General features: G+C 35.8%; 6 protein-coding genes across 7 annotated transcripts; 5 read left to right on the top strand and 1 right to left on the bottom strand.

Moving 5' to 3' along the window:
- Positions 1-6: 6 nt before the first annotated feature.
- Positions 7-4,197, top strand: LOC100639765 (uncharacterized). The gene is made up of 21 exons (XM_003382597.3): positions 7-10; positions 74-163; positions 215-318; positions 377-506; positions 566-630; positions 756-879; positions 1,827-1,920; positions 1,973-2,004; positions 2,110-2,201; positions 2,270-2,371; positions 2,419-2,447; positions 2,521-2,579; positions 2,639-2,769; positions 2,897-3,025; positions 3,082-3,178; positions 3,353-3,400; positions 3,451-3,498; positions 3,550-3,626; positions 3,683-3,763; positions 3,874-3,936; positions 3,989-4,197. The coding sequence occupies exons 5-21, from the start codon at positions 584-586 to the stop codon at positions 4,041-4,043; spliced, it is 1,308 nt and encodes a 435-aa protein (XP_003382645.3). The 5' UTR covers positions 7-10; positions 74-163; positions 215-318; positions 377-506; positions 566-583; the 3' UTR covers positions 4,044-4,197.
- Positions 4,198-4,376: 179 nt separating this feature from the next.
- LOC109581624 (multiple epidermal growth factor-like domains protein 11) lies at positions 4,377-6,347 on the top strand. Its single transcript, XM_019995904.1, has 5 exons — positions 4,377-4,727; positions 4,776-5,078; positions 5,128-5,374; positions 5,418-6,059; positions 6,111-6,347. The coding sequence occupies exons 1-5, from the start codon at positions 4,527-4,529 to the stop codon at positions 6,200-6,202; spliced, it is 1,485 nt and encodes a 494-aa protein (XP_019851463.1). The 5' UTR covers positions 4,377-4,526; the 3' UTR covers positions 6,203-6,347.
- Positions 6,348-6,427: 80 nt separating this feature from the next.
- Positions 6,428-7,951, top strand: LOC105312590 (TNF receptor-associated factor 5-like). Its single transcript, XM_011405361.2, has one exon. The coding sequence runs from the start codon at positions 6,428-6,430 to the stop codon at positions 7,949-7,951; it is 1,524 nt and encodes a 507-aa protein (XP_011403663.1).
- A 196-nt stretch (positions 7,952-8,147) lies between these two features.
- On the top strand, positions 8,148-15,155 carry LOC100640946 (phytanoyl-CoA dioxygenase, peroxisomal-like). 2 transcript variants are annotated; one of them, XM_011404669.2, is made up of 8 exons: positions 8,148-8,261; positions 8,315-8,487; positions 13,829-13,921; positions 13,975-14,128; positions 14,189-14,337; positions 14,534-14,683; positions 14,810-14,944; positions 14,991-15,155. In XM_011404669.2, the coding sequence occupies exons 1-8, from the start codon at positions 8,171-8,173 to the stop codon at positions 15,042-15,044; spliced, it is 999 nt and encodes a 332-aa protein (XP_011402971.2). In that variant the 5' UTR covers positions 8,148-8,170; the 3' UTR covers positions 15,045-15,155. The 2 variants fall into 2 exon arrangements, with proteins under 2 accessions (XP_011402971.2, XP_019851484.1); XM_019995925.1 differs by having other exon boundaries at positions 8,318-8,487.
- Positions 15,156-15,174: 19 nt separating this feature from the next.
- LOC105312597 (uncharacterized) lies at positions 15,175-18,536 on the top strand. The gene is made up of 11 exons (XM_019995935.1): positions 15,175-15,370; positions 15,477-15,551; positions 15,607-15,760; positions 15,808-15,895; positions 15,947-16,018; positions 16,095-16,227; positions 16,276-16,859; positions 16,905-17,015; positions 17,187-17,488; positions 18,083-18,240; positions 18,305-18,536. The coding sequence occupies exons 1-11, from the start codon at positions 15,205-15,207 to the stop codon at positions 18,421-18,423; spliced, it is 1,962 nt and encodes a 653-aa protein (XP_019851494.1). The 5' UTR covers positions 15,175-15,204; the 3' UTR covers positions 18,424-18,536.
- Positions 18,537-18,584: 48 nt separating this feature from the next.
- Positions 18,585-19,115, bottom strand: LOC105312601 (uncharacterized protein YML079W-like). The gene has a single exon (XM_011405374.1). It carries the CDS (start codon positions 19,113-19,115, stop codon positions 18,585-18,587), a length of 531 nt encoding a protein of 176 aa, XP_011403676.1.
- Positions 19,116-19,752: the final 637 nt, after the last annotated feature.

The following is a 19,752-nucleotide window of genomic DNA, read 5'->3' on the forward strand; positions in this document are numbered from 1 at the left end:
TGGTCGCCCAGTAAGTATATCTGTACTGTTACTCTGAATTTTCTGAGTACATCTTCATATTGGATATTTTTAGGTTGATTTTTGGAGTTTTGGTGTTGTGGCTTTTGAGCTTGTCACAGGTATTAGACCATTTTTACACAAATCCAGACGACCCCTTGAGTGGGTAATCATTATCAGTCACATATTACCTGCATTACAGCAGTACTATTGCAGGGTTGGACCTACTCGTAATAAGAGGGACAACTGTATCTATATTACACTCAACAATGGGCAATTGGAGTATTATGACAGCATACCATCCCCTCATCAATTATCAAGGTATCATATTCTTCTGTTATTCTTTTCTCATATAATATATATCTCTCTTACTTGCTAGTGCTTTTGCTGGTGAACTAACTAAATGGCTTCAGGTCGTCCTTCATCAGGAGTCAGAGAAAAGAGGTGTGGCTCACAATGGAGATGAGGCTCCATGCTTACTTCATATTGACAGAATATTAAAGACTAAGGTTTATTGTACATGTATATTCATATCTATTATGGTGCATATATATACTGTGTATTGTAGGTATTGATCATTGTTAGTATGTCCAATGGTCACGTCCTATCCTACAGTGTAAGATGTGACTCAAGGTAACCTTATCCTTAATAATCATTGTCAATCTACACTTCTTTCCTATTAAATGCTCTACCTCCTTCCTCTCCCTCTCTCCCTCTCCCTCTCTCTCTCTCTCTCTCTCTCTCTCCTTTCTCTTTAGTTATCAGTCACTCTCAGCATGGCTGGAAGAGAAAGGCTATCCTAAATCTAAACAGTACCTTGTTACAGATAGAGGGGAGCTGTTGTCAGATTCATTACTTGATCTTCACTCCTCATTGAGATGGGTAAGACACTCCTTCTCAGTTCTAACCTACATACATGTACATGTATTGAGGCAACACTTGTTATTTTGTTATTCCTTGTAGCATTTGAATTCCTTCAATTACATGCCTAGTTAGCACTACTATTTTAATTTATATTTGTACACTAATGGGAAATACTTCTATCATTTATTGGATGGCATATGATACTACATTGAGTCTTAATGCTTGTCCTTATTTCAGTGCCTAGTAGAATTATAGCATGTATTTGTTCATTGTTTATTATCATACATTTAGCTTTGATATTGAGTTATTAAACTGACTTTTATGTTAGTTTAATAATCCAATATTGAAGCTACATGTATGATGAAAGATAAAGATGACAGTGTTAGCTGATGTTCATGAAAGATGAAAACTGTAAACAGAAACTATTAAGCTAACATGCATGCATGTGCCATTCCCTGTGTTTTAAATATAGCTTTTTAACAAACAGCCCGATACATGTATACATGTATATAGTCATAGCTTTGTATGTGTTTACTCATTTGTGCAACGATTCTTGAATCATTGATTTGATACCAACACATTTTTATAGTAAAATAATTATAGTATTACCAGTTTGGATAATAACTCAGTGCTGTAGCTGTGTAAATGTTAGTCCTACATAAGTTATGGCATATTCTTATTATAATATTTATACATTTAGTGTTTTCACTGCACATTGCCTTTATTGGTTGCTGATTGGTAGTTGAACAAACTCACAAGTGCTAATTTACTATTGTAAATGTAATGATCCTTGTGTCGGAATGCAGTTGTTAGTACAGGTTTGTGCAAGGTGTATTTTTGCTAACTGTAATGATATGCAGCCCATGTTCTACAGTGAATTGAATTGTACATGTACATGTATGTATCCAGGGTTTTGTGGATAAGAATCATCACTAGTATTTACATGTAGTTGTTATTATTTTTAGGATGATTGTATCTGCACAGTCTATCTGTTCTCTCAAGACGTAGTCCCTTCGTTTAAACTCGTTGTACAAGTCACTCCGTCAGTTACGAATTTGAGTAAGGAGTATCATTACTTGATTGTTAATATTGCATTGTTGCATCACTGTAGTTACTAATGGAGATGAGAATTTGCATAGAGAGGTATGCCAACATGCCTGTGATAGTGCTTGTATTTGTATGGGATTTTCACACATGAATCTGTATATATATATTTATTATTATTATTATTATTATTATTATTATTAGGATAAATACATGCACTTTGCTCATGCCTACTCTCACATTAAAGATCAGGAGAGGCTCTTCTGGAGGATTCATAATGGGCACAGAGCTATTCTGTGAGGCATATCACTTTTGTCTTTCTCTCTCACTCACACCTTCTTCTCTTCTTTTTATTACATGGTAGGCAACTGATCAGACCAGTCACTGAGGAATTGAAAGGACATTATGATGATCACAGCACTGAAGTTGCAAAGTGTTTGGGAGTTGCTAATTTTATGAAGAAAATGTGAGTTTAGTGTACCTGCCAGTTATATTTATATCATTGTGCATTAGGTATTCAGAAGACATGGAGAAATTGTCAGGTGTGTGTGTGTGTGTGTGTGTGTGTGTGTGTGTGTTGATTTCTATTTTTATACATGCATGTACACGTTACAGATAACAGTAGAATTAATGCATGGAGAAGTGAACTAAGCAAATTGGATCAAGCAATTAAGGTTCATCCTCACTCATCAGCAATCAGTACACACACACACACACACACACACACTTGTAGGACCTTCATTCACTTACTTCTGAGATGCATGCACTTCCCCAAGAGATTGGAGAGGAGCTAACTAAATGTGAAGTGATGAATGAAGCTATCATTAGCAGTAGAGATCAGTTCAGGGATTTCAACACTTCATGGTATGCTATCATGCTTTAGTCTTTGGCTTATACTAGTATACAATCCTAAACTTTTGTGCTTTTGTTGTTGAATTATTTGAAGTTTTTAGTTAATAGTAATGTGAAACAAGCCTTTATTTATCTGTAGTGTGTCAAGAGCCCTTGATATTATCAAGAAAGAGAAAAATCACGAGCCCCACAATAATAGTATGGCGGACCTGTTAACTAGATCAAGCCAGCTAGCCGAGAATATAATCCAAGATCATTTGAATCGATAGTGAGTATAAGAACCCTAAACTTGATGGTTGCGAGGTTTTGCTAATATAACTTTAGTGATTTTTTGAAGCTTTATCTTCAATTGAAGAGGCTAATAGAGAGAAGGGATTCCATAAAACCGAAAATTGACCGCTTGGAAGTGAAATGCGATGAGGTACAGTTGTTGAGAAAGATGTGAATAGAGACAATGAGAAAGAGGGAGACAAAGCAAAGAGAGCTAGGAGCTAGAAAAAGCATCAGTGGATAATGCTTAATGGAGTTGAGATAGAGAGAGAGAGAGAGAGAGGAGGAATATGTGGGAGGTGGAAGAAAAATTTCATCTTATTAGATTAACGCTACTCTACGCAAAGAAATGTGGTCTCTAATTAAGATACAAGTATGTGTCACTATCAAATAGTAATAACAACCCATTCCTCTTGAATGCAGAGAAGTAGCAGTGATTTTGATGTCACGCAATCTCTTAATAACTCAGTCGTAAGAAATCAAGAGTCGTAATGATTTATATTATAATGAGTTTGTGTCTAGTTTAATGGATCTGGTTATAAATATACACGCTCAAGCTCTGTTACTAGCTGTAATTCTATTCTGTCACGAATGAGAAGGTACAATATTTCATTCCATAGTGTCTCTATAGTGTGGTCTGGTTGTTATTCTGCAGTCAGGGCAGTGTCTCCTCTGAATCAGTGGATGCCGGAGACGAAGAGCTACAGTCGCTTGTAGGATCACTGAAGCTTGAAATGTGAGCATAGATAGTGAGAGCCTGCTTGAAGTGTTTAAGTGCTAGATGATGTTTTTCTCTACCTTAATGAGAACTACTTTCTTTTCTTTCTCCTCTCTTTACATATTTAGAAAGAATATGTGCAGAATGAGTGACGATTGTATTCTTCAAAATGAAGACATACGTCGGACACAGTAAATTGCTTCATAATTATTGATTATTAATGCCTTTCTATTTGTATTGCAGAATCTCAATGAAAGTTCAGAGCTCTGAGTCTCATTCTGTCTCCCCCTCTCAATAGCATCTATTATATTTATAATTATTGATTTCTATATTATTTGTATGATTGATGTTCTAAATCTTATAGCTGTCTTATTTTAGTGACTTAATGATATTCATTAGTTCACCTGTGTAATGATTAAAATAATAATTTTGCTTGTGGGCGTTTATTTGAGTCCTTTTGTCAGTTTTGTTTGGTCTATTGTTCCTTTGTGTTGGATTGGTGTGGCTCTAGCTGTGAGTGTACAAAAAATATGTTTTGTCATAATTATTGTCATTTTATTGTAAATGCTACATAGTTATTAGTAGGCATATAGTTCTAGCCATTTTATAATAAATAAAATAAAGACTAAATGTTATAGCTGCATGGTTTTAATAGTGTAGGCATTGTTTATTAACATTCTACAGTACCATATATGGCATTGGCTATTAGATCATATAGACATGTAATGTACACACATTCTTTAGTTGCTGGTTTAGTAGTGGAGCAGCTAGGCTTCTCAAGATGTTGACTCTGTTCAAGATATCCCTCCTGTTCTCTTTATTCCTTCCATCTGTTCATTCTGTTTGTGAACAGTTTCCTACTGGTGATCTCCTTGGTGATACAGTTGTAACTAGTAGCCAGGTGAATGAAATTACAAACCAGGCTTTTTCAAGTCGAATACCCCTTGGCTGTCCAGGCACTAATGATGTTGGACGATTCGATGCAAGTCAATTAATATCTCCACATGTTTAATTTACAACCTTCCTTTAGATACTTGTTTCTGGTCGAGCAGTTATATCTCATTCAAATAATGATGATGCACCAGTTCTTACTTTTAATGTATTTAATGTTGATGATGTCAATGACATAAGTCTCCGTAATGTGTCATATCGTTATACAGTTGTTAATGAGGTCATCAAAACGTGCGCTGTTGATTCTTTTAACCAATTTTTTCCAAGAGAGAGACTTACTGAAGGTGATTTTAATCCAACCCATATCTTTTTGGTAACCTGGAATATTACTCAAAGTATCTTAAGCTCTGGTGGTATGGAAACTAGTGATTTTAATTCTCCTGTAAGTATTATTTCTTCATTTTTGTATTTTTTATTTTCTGTATTTTTAGCACAACATTTTTCAAATGGCTTATATACATCATGGAAATCGTGCATTAATCTTTTATCTCTATGATACCATTCAATGGGGCAAAGATGCTGCTACTATAGGCTTACAAGCCTGTGGTAGCAGTCCTAGTGGGAGATGGGATACTGCTCCTTCTGGTCAAGTTGCAGCTTCACAATCTAATCTTGCCACTACTAGAAGTGGAGAATGGCTCCTTTATCTGAATGGGACAGGCCATCTTACTCCTGCAGGTAAACTATGTTTTTCTCATAATAAAGTGACTGCTTTTTTTAGTTGTCTGTAGGACCGGTTGCAGTTTAACAAATGGTTATTGTACTGAAAGAGATACGTGTCTTTGCAAAGAGGGCTGGTCAGGTGACCTTTGTACCGTTGCCATCTGCTGTCAAGGCTGTATTAATGGTTCATGCATAGCCCCTGATACTTGTGAATGCAATGATGGATGGCTTGGTCCCAGTTGTAATACGGCTAGATGTTACTCTGCATGCATTAATGGCAGATGCAGAGATCCAGATGTTTGCTCTTGTCTTGACGGGTTTAGTGGACAAAACTGCACTACAGCTATCTGTTCCCAAGACTGTGGTCCCTATGGTTTCTGCACAAGACCTAATCACTGTTCCTGTATTTCTGGCTATACAGGCGGGAGCTCTCCCTGCACTCCAGTTTGTACCAATGCATGCCTCAATGGGGGGAACTGCACAGCACCTGATACTTGTACATGCCCGCCTGGACTTACTGGTCCCATTTGCAATACAACAATTGTTGTCCCTAGCTCTACCTCAACCTCTACCTCTAGCTCGACAGTAGTAAGCATGACAATGACAGAGTCACCATCACCTTCTATGACTGAGCCTACTACTGATGAACCTACTGATGGAGCTACCACCGCTACTACTGGAAGTCAATTATCTTCTTCAAGTTAGTATGATTACAGATAGTTGTGTGTAATTGTGATTTTATTTTCAATAGCTATCGGTGCAATTGTTGGTGGGATTGTTGCTCTCGTTGTCGTTGTCGTCATTATAGCTGTCATTATCATTGTAGCTGCTATCTCTTGTTGAAACTTATAATTATTTTAAAGTGTTGAGTGACCATGCACATTTTTACTTTTGCGCTAATAATAATAATAATAATAATAATAATAATAATAAAATTTACATTGTTCACATTGGAATTTTTAATGATCTATTATTTTTGTGCATTGAATCATTGTATAAAAAAGTTTATTTATTTTGTGTATGTCTTCAGTTTTGCCACTCCTTCACTTCAGACTCCACCTCAATCCAATGGCTGGCACTAGGTCTGGCATATGGAAAAGAACGATCTCTCTCTCTCCCGATGATGTAGATTTTGTAGAAAAGCCACCTCGTCAGCTAGCTCTTGAATGCCCAATATGCATGGGAATACTTTTCCATCCTCACATCGTGAGCTGCTGTGGTTACCACTTCTGTGAGACGTGTCTAGATAGGGTCAAGAGAGAAGGGCAGCCTTGCCCTATGTGTAAGGGGGACTTCACTAGCCTGCTTAACAAGTCTTTGCAGCGTGATATCAATCAGTTGACTATAGTCTGTCCTAATTCTAAAAAAACAAGTGAGGGTCCTCCATGCGATTGGATAGGTGAATTGGGCTGTATAGAGGATCATCTTAACATTGGGAAGCGTTTTGGGGGTTGTCAGTGTCTTGTGGTTGGTTGTAATTATGGCTGTGGTTACTCCAATAAACGATATCTGCTAGTAGCCCACGAACAGACCGAATGCCCAAAGCGTCCATACAGCTGTGACTATTGCAACGAGTATGAATCAACGTGTGAAGATGTGATCGAGAGGCATTGGCCCGAATGTAAAGATTATCCTGTCGAGTGTCCCAATCAATGCCAGACACGATATCTTGCAAGAGGTTTGCTCCAAGAGCATCTCAATAGTACGTGCGAGCTACAAGAAGTGAACTGTCCTTTTGAATGGGCTGGATGCACGGCAAAGACGCAAAGAGTAAAGCTAATGGATCACCTTAACTCGTCCGTTAACGTCCATGTTTGTATGGTTGGTAGCTCAGGACGGAGCATGCATGAAGAAGTGCAGAGTATTAAAGGGACGCTGGGTGATATGAAGAAACAAAAGAGACTCACTGATCTCATTGTGTCAAAGCTGGAAAGAGAAGACGAAGCAAATAAGGTAGCAATAAATGCTCTACAGGAAAAAATGAAGCAACTTTGTGAAAAGATAACAACGCTAGAGCATGAGAACAAGGACCTTAAAGAACAGATCGGAAGAGTCAACAGCGAGAGCAAAGCAGAGAAGGAGATTCTGGCAAGACGGTCATTCTCCTTGGAATCCTCGATCGGTCTGCCTCCATTCCTTTTTGTGGTGGAGGATTTCCACAAGAAATTAGCTGAAAAGAAGTGCTACCTTAGCCCTCCATTCTATTCTCATTTAGGCGGCTATCGGTTCTGCATTAAAGTAACACCTTCTGGAATTTTTTTCGGCGAAGGGAGCCACATCTCGCTAACAGTTTTCCTCATGAAAGGTGTGTTTGATGAGAGTCTTAGGTGGCCATTTCGTGGTAACGTCACTGTCGCACTCATTGATAGAATCAATGGCAGCGAGAACTTTATTGATACCATTAAATTCGATAAAGGTACTTCAGCGAAAGTGACCGGTCGTGTTACAAGTGGCGAAATGAATGAATCTGGTCTTGTTTCGTATCTTTTTGTTGATCTTGCTCTTTTGAAGCCAAACTCAAAACAAAGTCCTCGTTTTTTACCTGACAACAGTTTGCATATTAAAGTATTATCTGTGACAGTTGCATCGTGAGAAATAAATTTTTAATTATCCAATTTTTATCAAATTATTGTAATTAAAATGTTTGTAGTATTTGTTTAGCTATCAAAACCGTGAGCTTGCACATTATAATGTTTCTGTTGTCATAACTTCCTTGCACGTGGGTGGCTGCACTGTTTTTCGCAAATATATATATCTATTCACATGCTGTGCCACACCTTTTGTCACTCCCTTTAGCTGTGTCTGCTAAAAATGGCTCAAAAAAGGTTGGAGACATTGCTAGGTCATCTTAAACCTGAGGAAAGAGGGCCTCAGTTGACTCTAAATCCTACGGCAGCTTCAAGTATGCATAATAATGATGTTATAGTGTAGGTTTGTGTCTTTACTCGTACACAGCAGCAACCCTTACATACCGGTATACCACTCAAGAGAGTGCACGGGTCCTCACTCCTGAGCAAAGGCAGTTTTATGAGGATAATGGTTTCCTAGTGGTTCGTCGTTTAGTGCCAGGAGATAAACTGGAGGTGTTTCATGATCGTTTTAAGCAAATCTGCAGGAAAGAAGTAGACGTAAGTGATATAATAGTGATACGAGTGATTGCCATCATCTGCCATGCAACTTTAAAAATTTACAAAAAATCCAATTTTGATCGGAATAAGTTCAAACTTCTACACAACATAAGTACACGTAGTCGTGTACATGTATTTAAAAAAATTATAGAAATTGAGAATTTTCTCCTTTTTGTTTTTGACGAATTTCGCCAAAATCCCTCTAGAGAGACTTGGGCCCAATTTTTGAGCAACTTTAGAAATCATAAAAATTCAAATATGATCGGAATCACCTCAAACTTCTTACACATTTTAAAAACATGTATATATATATCAGAGAAAATTATAAAAACTGAGAATATGTTTGTTTTCATTTTTGGCAAAATTTGGCCAAGATCACTGTACTATAGTACAGGGACTTTGGTCGAATTTTTGAGCAATTTTAATCATTCATAAAAAAATCTAATTTTGATCGGAATGAGTTCAAACTTTTTACACAAAATAAGTACATGTATATGCATCAACATAAATTATTAAATTGGAGAATTCATTCTTTTTCATTTTTGACAAAATTTGACCAAAATCTCAGTATTGGGCCCAGATCATCCTTGCAATTCAACATAAACCTTCCTTTAGCCATTTTACTAATTTATTTGACATGTTCTATAAATAAAATTCCACTATAAGTACCATGTATGTGATAAATTTTTATGCTATTTTTAAGTTCTAATGGTAAAAAATTCATCTGATTATTACCTGGAAGGAAGAGTCTTGGGTAGCCAGATCCCTTTGCATGTGGTGTATTAATTTTGTTTGCCATATGTCACACCACACTGGTAGTTTGGCAATACAAGAATGCTCAAGGCATTCAATAATCTAAACATAAACTTTTTGTATATTTTAACAAAGTCATCTCTTGTTATTTTTCATTAAAGTAATGTATACTTTTAAAATTAACGATTCAGTTTCTGTACTGCTTAGCATGCTTTCATATGCACTTGATATCTTCATTCTTTGATGTGTAGCATGTCTGCTCTGTCTGCTCTTCTCTTTCTCTCCTTTCTTCATGGAATATCAGCTCTTGTTATCAGTATTGATGGCAAGTATGGCAAAAGGGGTAATGATGCTATTGAGTGCATTAAAGGACAGTCTCCCTGTTATTCAGTGGAATATGTAGCTGACTCTATTCAAAACAGCACTAATATTACAATAGAGATCATCAGTTCTGCTCTAAGTCTGCAAGGTAATGTTACGTTTATTGGTATTAATGAGCTGACTATCAATGGAAATGGAGCTAGTATCAAATGTGACAGCAGTCTCGAACAGAGGTCTGGCATAATTTTTAAAAACTGTAGCAATGTTTTACTCAATAGTTTTGCCATTGAGTATTGTGGATTGCTTTATGAGGAAAGAGGATACCATGGGACACAAGCTATGCTCTTTACTTATTGTAATAACATTTATATCACAAGCATCAGCTTTAATAATAACTATGGGGTTGGTCTTGTCTTATATAACACCAAGGCTATCAACAAGAGTACCCTTGCTATTAATGACACTCATGGAATCATTCATATGCTCAATTGTACATTCACAAGCAACAGTTTGAGGGACAGTCGAGATCTTAGAAAAAATAAAAGCTTTTTAACTGGAGGAGGCTTGCGCTTAATTCAGCATCATCAGGATATTATCTCGGTGACGTGTAACTTATGCTATTTTTCAAACAATTCCGCTACATCTGTAGGTGGTGCATTATTTATTGAATTTGGTGACAGCTCTAGCAATAATATCACTATTATCAACTCTTCTTTTATTGATAATAACGCTATTACTAGTGGAGGTGCTATTGGCATTACTGTATACATTGATGGCCTTATAACTGCTGGATTTTATATTCATTTCATATCCTGCATAATAGACAGCAATCAGGCAATCTTTGGTGGGGGAGTTGCTATACTAATTCCACACTTAAGGATTAAAACTGATTCAAAACTAGTAAAAAGTAGGGTAAGATTTTCCTTGTGCAAATTTACTTCTAACAAAGCAGTAATTAGTTCAGCTGTAGACATTAATGGAAATAACCAAAGGATATATTCGGGGGTAAATACTGCTATAAAATTTAGCGATAGTTACTTTATAAGTAATATTGCAGGAATAAAACTCTCCAGCAATCAAAAGTATAGTGGCCAATTAAGTGAATCGACAGTTTCTGTTCTTTATTTTCTGCTTCTGTTTAATGGAAATGTTTCATTTATTAACAATACTGGGACTGCTGTCTATTTGGTGTATACCCGCATCCTTGTGCTAAAAAATTCTTTGCTAAATTTTACCAATAACACTGGTGAATGTGGAGGCGCTTTACTTTTTTCTGAAAGTGCAATCCTTGACTTTAATGACACTGTCACCTTATATTTTATAAACAATGCTGCTAAAGTCGGTGGTGCAATTTGCATTCAATCAACAACTATCATGCAATACACTGGAACGTGTTTTCTACAAAACCACCAAAGAGTAGGAACTTTTCATTTTATTAACAACAAGGCTACTACTAGTATGCTTGGTGATGATATTTTTGCTTCTACACTTAGACCTTGCGTTCAGTTGCATGGTGGGACTGTTTCATCTCTCTTTTTCAATGATACAAAAATGGGAAGATTTACTTTTTTACCAAAGACAAATCACTCAATTGCTACTGCACCAGCTACAGTGTCTATAAATAATAATGAAGTTGATCTGGTGATGTATCCTGGAATACCATATACTATGAATGTAACACAACGAGATGAGTTTAAAAACAATGTTACAGACTTGGAAATTTTTCCATTGTTTGCAACACTGCTCAATAACCAGAACTCATCATTAAAAATTGCTCTGACTCATTTCATTGCTAACAATTTCATAATAACTTTTAAAGGAAGAGCAAGAGAGAAAGGTGAACTTGTATTACAAACAACTGGGTACAGTGCTAGGTTGCTTATCAATGTTACTTTACAAAACTGCCCTCCAGGCTATATATTCCAATTCAATAATGATACCTGCTACTGTTCCCGTAGTTCTACTGGTGTGTACTATTTCGGTGTAACGCATTGCCTGGAAAATAAAAGTGCTGTCATTAATGCAGGACTTTGGGCTGGATACGTAGGCCAGAATTTTACAACAGCAGATTGTGTGACAAGCCTATGCAAGTGTAGTATTTATACTCAATACAAAGAGTGCATCCTTCCATTGGATCAAAATCTTTTAAATGATCATGTTTGTGCTCCTCATAGAAGTGGTACATTGTGTGGTAGCTGCATCACTAGTTACACTGTTTACTTTCACTCTTCTAGCTATCATTGTGGTGAGTCCACACACTGCCAGTATGGTCCATTGCTGTATGTTCTCTTTGAGATTATACCAGTCACATGTATATTTCTAATAATTCTTTTCTTTAACATAAATCTCACATCTGGTGGTCTGTATTCGTTTATATTTTATTCACAGATTCTTAACAATCAATGCAATAACTCGCTTAACATTGCATACAATGATTCAATGAATTATCTCTTTACTGCTTTCAAAATATTTTATGGTTTTTTTGACTTAGAAATTCTGGAAATCCATCACTTGTCGTTTTGTTTGTTTAAGGATGCCACTATCATGGACTTGTTGCTGATAAAGTATCTTACCACACTGTACGCTTTCCTCTTGATCATTGCTACCATACTGGTACTCAAATTCAATTCAATTTACTGTTGCATCAGGTTCTGTCATAAATACGGACGTAGAAATATAAGAGGCTCTATTGTCAATGCATTGACAGCTTTCCTGATTCTCTGCTACTTTCACTGCCTGGTTATCACATCTCATATTCTAATCCCTTCATATGTCATGGGAGAAGGAGGAAAAATACTGGAGACAGTTCCTCTCTATAATGGAAACTTAGCATACATGTCTGACCATCATCTTAAATATGTCATACCAGCTATAGTTTGTCTGGTATTCATAATATTACCTCCTCCTCTCATTCTTTTATTGGAGCCACTCTTAGTACGACTAAGTGGTGCCTTGAATATAAGAAGGAATGCTATTACATACGCTCTTCACAGATTTAGAATGAAGCTGAAACCGTTTTTGGATTCATTCCAAGGATGCTTCAAGGATAACTATAGATGCTTTGCTGGTCTATTTTTTCTGTATCGTATATTACTGGTTCTTTTTTCTAGCATATTTACTGGGGGTGGGATAGTAGCTAATGCTACTCACGAGGTCATGCTCTTTCTTATTTTGTTCCTCCATTGTTTGTGTCGTCCTTTTGAAAAGAAGTCCGATAACAATATTGATTCATTTCTACTGATTGATCTTCTAATGATTAACATGTTTATCTTTATAAACTCCTTTCTTTTCATTGATTTGGACGATTTGAAACTTAAATTTTTTATTGCTTCTCTTCAGCTCTTTCTCATGTCTTTGCCTTTAATTTACATAGTCTGCTTCACCTTTAGACATTGGTGTAAGAGGAAGTGTTTAGCACAGAAAGAGGTCCATAATTTTGATGATGATCTTCCTGCACGTTTGCTTCAGCAGCCACATTATAACACTTTTAATGACTGAGTACTGTACACTTGTATCTGCAGCTTAGTGTGTGTATGAAATTCATTTTATTTTTAATTTTCTTTTGTGTGTAGAGTATTTGATTTAATGCCACTTTTATTTTTTGATTGTTTATATTTGCAAGATACTTGAGTCACTAGCAGGAGCATGCTAAGTGAGCTTAGCTTCATGAGCTGACAAGCACTACAATACAGTACATGGCATTTGGAGCAACTTTAAAAATTCATAAAAAAATCCAATTTTGATCGGAATCAGCTTAAATTAGATATACAACATTAGAACATGTATATGTATCAGAAAAAATTATAAAAATGGAGAATTCTCTCATAGTCATTTTTGACAAAATTTGGCTAATGACCAAAGGCTATAGCCTTTAGTCGTTGGCCTGATTTTTGAAGAACTTTTAAAATTCATAAAAAATCTAGATTTGATTGAAATCAGCTCAAAATTGATACATGACATTAGAACATGTATATGCATCAGAAAAAATTATAAAAATGGAGAATTCTCTCGTAGTCATTTTTGACAAAATTTGGCTGATGACCAAAGGCTATAGCTTTTGGTTGTTAGCCTGATTTTTGAAGAACTTTAAAAATTCATAAAAAATCCAGATTTGATTGGAATCAGCTCAAAGTTGATACATGGCATAAGGACATGTATATGTATCAGAAAAAATTATAAAAACAGAAAGTTCTTTCCTAGTGATTTTTGTCAAAATTTGACCCCATTTTGAGCCTATCATCATCATTATCATTGCATATTTATGCAGGTACCTGGTTTGACCATTATGAAAGATGTTGCTATTGCCAAGTCAGAGTTTGACACAAATGAGAGAGCTGTGACTAAGATTCAAAACTTTCAAGTAAAAACTGATATCACTGTCCTACGTGTAGCTATCTCTACTCTCTTTTATAGCATGATCCTGTTCTATCAAACTATTGCAGTCTGCCTGATATATTAAAGTATGTTGAGTGTTTTACCGGCCCTGACATAATGGCCATGCACACAATGCTCATTAACAAACCGCCAGATCCTGGATCAAAAACAAGTCGCCATCCATTACACCAAGGTCAGTTTATTCACATATATATAAAAATGACTTCAGCTATTTCAATTTCTTCTCTCATAGATTTATATTACTTTCCTTTCCGACCTGCTGACTCTATCGTGTGCTCTTGGACTGCCATGGAAAGAGTTAATAGGCAAAATGGTTGTTTGGTGGTCCTGCCTGGAACGCACAAAGGAGAATTATGGAAACATGATTATCCTAAATGGGAGGTGAGCTAGACTATAATGCACTGTCTACCTCCACCATGAGAGTTTTTCTTTGCAAAATATATTCCCCATGTTTTGACCTTCAGAAATTTTCAGACATTATATGTTTTAGTAAAATTTATTTATGCCTATATGAAACCCTATTTTTATAATTTGTCTGTTAATTTATAGCGTCAGTAATTATTATTTCTATTTTTAGGGAGGTGTCAATAAAATGTATCATGGTATTGTGGACTATACCGAAGGTAATGAGCGTGTTCATTTGGAAATGGAAGCTGGTGACACAGTGTTCTTTCATCCCATTCTTATCCATGGCTCTGGAATGAATAGAACTAGTGGATTTAGAAAAGTAAGCATAACTCCTTTTTTCTATATATTTGATCTCTTTTTGTTGCTAATATCATTTTGCTGGCTTGTTTTTCATCTTTTTCTTTCCTCCTAAAGAATAGTGCTATGATCATGTTGTCTTTTATAGGCCATATCATGTCACTATGCTAGTTCACACTGTCAGTATGTCTCTGTTGGAGGAACAGTCCAAGAAAAAATTGCTAAAGAAGTTGAAGACATTGCACAAAAGAAATTAGGGCCAGATGCTACAATTACTTTTCAAGTAAGAATATGATTATCATTTAATGAGGCTAGCATTTTCTTTTTAGGATGCTTGGGCTATCCGCTCCTTATGTGTCAAAGGAAATAGAGTTAACTTGTGAAATTTTTGTGTGCTGTGTACTTTTAAAATTATTTATTACTACCATGTTACACATCTAGATAAAATGTGTGCTGCATATTATAATAGACTAAATAATTATTATTCATAGAGATAACAGATTATTTTAATATTTTAGCCACGCCTTGTACTTGTTTCAAATTATGGAGGTCATCACTAAGTGTTTTAGAGGCCTGAGGCGTCCAAAAAGTTGTCTTCCTTGTAGAAAAAGGTCAGAGGAAGAGCCGGCTACCTCGAAAAAGAAAGCTACGCCATTACCAAAGATCAAGGTCATCGTAATAGGCTCTATTGTGCTCACAAATAATTTCGGTTAGTAGTAGATTCTAAATAGACTAGACTCGAATACAAGCACATTGTTACTGTGTAACAAGCAGTCTACATAATATTTATTGTTATTGGTGCATTTGCTGTGCAGGTGCTGCCCTGATATTTCCCTTTTTACCGTTCATGGTGCATGACTTCTTTCCTCAGCTCAACAAAGATGAATTGGGTTAGTGACAGCCGATCATAATCATAGCTATGTACATATATCATGATTTCAAAAGGTCAGAAAGCTGGTTTCCTTGGCAGTGCCTTTTTTGCCGGTAACTTTATTGGCAGTCTGATGTGGGGCTCAATATCGGACTACTGGGGGCGTAGACCCGTCATGCTATTTGGTATCTGTGGTACAATAGCCTCCGAACTGTTGTTCGGGTTTAGGTAAGACTTGCTAATCATTAGTACATGGTTGATAGTAATACTTGTAGTCAGACCTTTGCATGGGCTATTGTGGCAAGATTCCTATGGGGTTTCCTTAATGGTAATATCGGAGTTGCTAAAACTTACCTATCAGAAGTACACAATATCACGTTGTTTTACTGATGACTTGTATAATTATACTGATAGATATGCGATGATACTAATCAAGCTCAAGGTTTCTCTGTTATTGGGACGTCAAGTGGATTTGGACGTCTTATGGTTAGTATGAACAAAGTTGGCATATGTGAATGTGTTTTCTGGGAATTGATGATTGTAAATGTTTTTTTATTTGTAGGGCTCAGTAATTGGTGGATTCTTGGCTCAGCCAGCCAGCAAGTATCACTTGTTTGAGCTTCCTTTCTTTTGTCAGTTCCCTTATGTACTACCAGTTTTTGTGGCTGTTGGAATAGGCATCTTCAGTTTTACCAGTTAAGAATGACTATAATACATTAAATATCATGATCTTTCTCCATTAGCTGGATTCTGTTTCCTCAATGAAACATTACCAAAAGCAAAGGAAGCTTATAAATCAAGAGAAGACTCAGACGATGAAAATGATCAAGATGACACTCAATCGACTGTCACTGATATTGAATTGATATCAATGTCAGCTAGTGAAAGTGATTCAGAATTAACTAGTCACAATAATGGGGATACTGCTGTGATCAGAGAGTCTGATATTGACACTGATATGAACGAATCTGATACAGAAATGTTAATTGGGTTTTCTGGAAACATTCAAAACAGCAGCCCCGAAAAATTAAGATATTCAGTAGTAGTTAAGAATGCAATAAAAAACTTTAGCTTTTCGTCATTTCGAAGAAAATTTGTAAGGCACCATAAGGAACAGTGTATTGCCTGCTGCCACTGTTACTATACTAGCAAAGGAAGGTCACAATCCTTGACATCTCTCATCACTTCTTGTGAAACTTGGAAGAGACTTGGTTCCGGCATATTATCTAATTTCAAGCAGATATTGAGATTACTACTGGACAGAAGAGTAATACTAACAACAGTGATATATGGCCTGATGGGATATGCTGCCATCATAACTAATGAAGTAAGTGCTACTTGTTATGATTGTTTGATTTTATCATCACGACAGTTATTTCCTTTACTGATGGTCACTTCTCATGTTCACGGAGGCTATCAAATGGATGATAACGAAATTGCTACGCTCACCATGATTGCTGCTGCAGTTCAGTTAGTTTATCAGGTATGCAAAAAGTAGCTTATGGCTTCACTGTTGTAGCCATTTTGCCAAATTAGTACAAAATATACTAATACAGTAATACTAGTAGTCTTCCTATTACATTATTATAGTTAGTTTTTTATAATTAACTTTACATCACTAAATTTTATCACTAATCTGTATTTTAACTTTTAGCCTTTTGTCTTCCCAAGGACGGTGAAGCTCTTGGGATATCGTAATCTCCTTCGTGCTAGTTTAGTGGTCTTTGCTTGTGGCTGTATCTTGTTACCATGGTCTAATAGAATCACTGGACCTATTGAGACAATAGCCAATGACACAGGTAGCGGAATGGATCCAATGTTGAATGACTCAAGCATTTTTGATTATTGTGGACGCTCGCCTGAAGAAGCATCAGTCAATGAGGACTCTATTAGTAGATTACCTGCTAAAGTGTGGGCCGTTGTGCTTCTGGCTCTACTAGCAATGATAATATCAAGGTATCACTAGGGAGTGGGTTGTGTTCCTGTAGTTAAAATGTTTAGTTTATGCATTTTTAATGTCACTAGTAACAAGTAGTGAAGTTAACTAAGTTGCTTCAAAATTTGGCTAAGGGACATGTACTAATACAAGGTGTTTCTCCAAATTTTGCCGAAAATGACTAAGAGAGAATTTTCATTTTTATAATTTTTTTCTAATGCATATACATGTTTTTTATATTGTGTAACAAGTTTGAGTTGATTTCGGTCAAGATTAAATTTTTTACGAATTTTTAAAGTTGCTCAAAAATTGGGGAAAAGTCCCTGTACTGTAGTACAGGGACATTGGCCAAATTTCACTAAAAATGACTAGGAGAAAATTCTTGATTTTTATAATTTTTTCTGATACATATACATGTTTTGATGTTGTGTATTTAGTTTGAGGTAATTTGGATCAAATTTAGATTTTTAAAGAATTTTTAAAGTTGCTTTAAAATTGTAAAAAATGGCAGTTACAACAAAACTGTTATTTGATTACATGTATACAGTGATTACTATAAAATTGAATCTAACTTACTAAAAATTGGAATTCATCGTCAAAATTCTGTTTTGTAGAGCTAGTACATTTACGGCAATCATGGTTATGGTCAATAACTCAGCTCTTCCTGAAACTCGTGGTCTCGTTAATGGGATCGCTCAATCACTAGTTGCCATCGCTCGCTCTATTGGGCCTACCAATGGTGCACTGCTGTTTGCATGGAGTGAGAGCAATGGTAGGTCATCATACTTTTTATCTATCACCATTTCATTTTTTTTTTAACTTCTTATTACTAATAGGGCTAAATTGGCCATTGAATTATCATTTGTCATTCGAGTTATGTTTCATTGTGTCTGTGATCATACTGCTGGTGTCTTTATTGCTACCTAAGACTATTGAGAAAAAGAGAACGAAATAGTGGACCACCACTTCATTCATAATAAAGTGAAATATAATCATTAGAGTCTAATTATTATTTATTATTTATTTCAAAATATTATTTATTAATAAGTTATGTTTGACCAATGACAATTGAATTTGTAAAATTATTGCTATACTGGAATCACAAAATAATAATCTTTAACTTTTAATAAGTTTTTTTAAAAGCTCGTAGTTTTCAGGCGAGACAAGATCTTTAATATCACGTTCAATAGCTATAGACCATTCATCAAACTTAAACTGAGGCACTACAGCTTCACTTATCAAACCATAAGTGCTATTGCTTTCTGAGTTTTTTGGAATAATCAATTCAGCAGCTTTCCAATATCCTCCTGGAACAAGCAACTGTAGATGGTGCCCTGCTTTTAAATCACTGCCCATCACTGCAGTCCTGTAGTCTCCTTCAGGAGATACCATATGATACCTAATAGGTAGACCAATGTGGTAATAATGTATAATATCCGGTTTATTTCTATGAAAGTAGTTAATAGGATATTGATCAGTTAGCATGTAGTAGATAGATGACATTAAAGCTCTTTCCTTGTTACTCCCTTCCTTTGTTACGTTGTTATAAGTCCTTGATGATACATATGTGATGGTATAAAGACCTCCTTCTGTGGTCAGTGGCTCTAGTCCCAACAAACGCAGCACTTCTTCCTTCTGTGGCTCCATAGCTTCACACAACAAAGGGTTAAAATTGGATGTAATTATGATGTTGTTTTAGATGTCAGGTATACATGACATAATTAGTTTTTGCTTATTGAAAAAAAAATTAAAATTTAACGAAGGATTGCAGCAAAATAAAGGCTAATTAAAACATAATTAACATTGAATTTAGCAGCATCTTTATCTAAAATCTATGTTACAAAATATTAGCTGTTAATAATAAACTTCATTGGAAGTTTGAGTATGTGCTATTTATAGCAAGATACATCTTAAGTGCTTCATATATTGTTATGTACTGCTCCTATTGAAATAGATTCATTTTAATTATTTTACAATGATTGCATTGTACCAGTGTAGTCACAGCTCCTGGTTTACTCCTTTTAAGAGCTTTAGTCACTTGAAACACATCCACTACACCTTCTGCCTTACACTGTTCTAGAGCAATACTGATAGCACAGTACACTCCTGTACGACTCACTGTATCACTGAAACATATAAAGAATTCCATCTGAATAGCTATTACACTTCTTACCTACAGTGTACCACTATTGGTCCTCCTCCAATCTTTTGTTGTCTGTGTATAACATCATCAATAACTTGTAGGACAGTACGTGGGTCTCTAAGGACTCCATCATTCATCCAG

This window comes from Amphimedon queenslandica, unplaced genomic scaffold (assembly GCF_000090795.2).
Source record: "Amphimedon queenslandica unplaced genomic scaffold, v1.1 AMPQUscaffold_13520, whole genome shotgun sequence".
Classification (NCBI taxonomy): Eukaryota; Metazoa; Porifera; class Demospongiae; order Haplosclerida; family Niphatidae; genus Amphimedon; species Amphimedon queenslandica.

Coding starts and splice junctions, on each gene's coding strand:
- LOC100639765 (XM_003382597.3), top strand. CDS start 584: ATGTCCAATGGTCACGTCCTATCCTACAGTGTAAGATGTGACTCAAG. Junction 2,005..2,109: donor ATGAGAATTTGCATAGAGAG/GTATGCCAACAT, acceptor TATTATTATTAG/GATAAATACATGCACTTTGC. Junction 2,202..2,269: donor AATGGGCACAGAGCTATTCT/GTGAGGCATATC, acceptor ATTACATGGTAG/GCAACTGATCAGACCAGTCA.
- LOC109581624 (XM_019995904.1), top strand. CDS start 4,527: ATGTTGACTCTGTTCAAGATATCCCTCCTGTTCTCTTTATTCCTTCCA. Junction 5,375..5,417: donor AGGCCATCTTACTCCTGCAG/GTAAACTATGTT, acceptor TGCTTTTTTTAG/TTGTCTGTAGGACCGGTTGC. Junction 6,060..6,110: donor AAGTCAATTATCTTCTTCAA/GTTAGTATGATT, acceptor TATTTTCAATAG/CTATCGGTGCAATTGTTGGT.
- LOC105312590 (XM_011405361.2), top strand. CDS start 6,428: ATGGCTGGCACTAGGTCTGGCATATGGAAAAGAACGATCTCTCTCTCT.
- LOC100640946 (XM_011404669.2), top strand. CDS start 8,171: ATGGCTCAAAAAAGGTTGGAGACATTGCTAGGTCATCTTAAACCTGAG. Junction 14,129..14,188: donor TCGCCATCCATTACACCAAG/GTCAGTTTATTC, acceptor CTTCTCTCATAG/ATTTATATTACTTTCCTTTC. Junction 14,338..14,533: donor ATGATTATCCTAAATGGGAG/GTGAGCTAGACT, acceptor TTCTATTTTTAG/GGAGGTGTCAATAAAATGTA.
- LOC105312597 (XM_019995935.1), top strand. CDS start 15,205: ATGGAGGTCATCACTAAGTGTTTTAGAGGCCTGAGGCGTCCAAAAAGT. Junction 16,228..16,275: donor AGGCATCTTCAGTTTTACCA/GTTAAGAATGAC, acceptor TTTCTCCATTAG/CTGGATTCTGTTTCCTCAAT. Junction 17,016..17,186: donor CAGTTCAGTTAGTTTATCAG/GTATGCAAAAAG, acceptor TTTAACTTTTAG/CCTTTTGTCTTCCCAAGGAC.
- LOC105312601 (XM_011405374.1), bottom strand. CDS start 19,115: ATGGAGCCACAGAAGGAAGAAGTGCTGCGTTTGTTGGGACTAGAGCCA.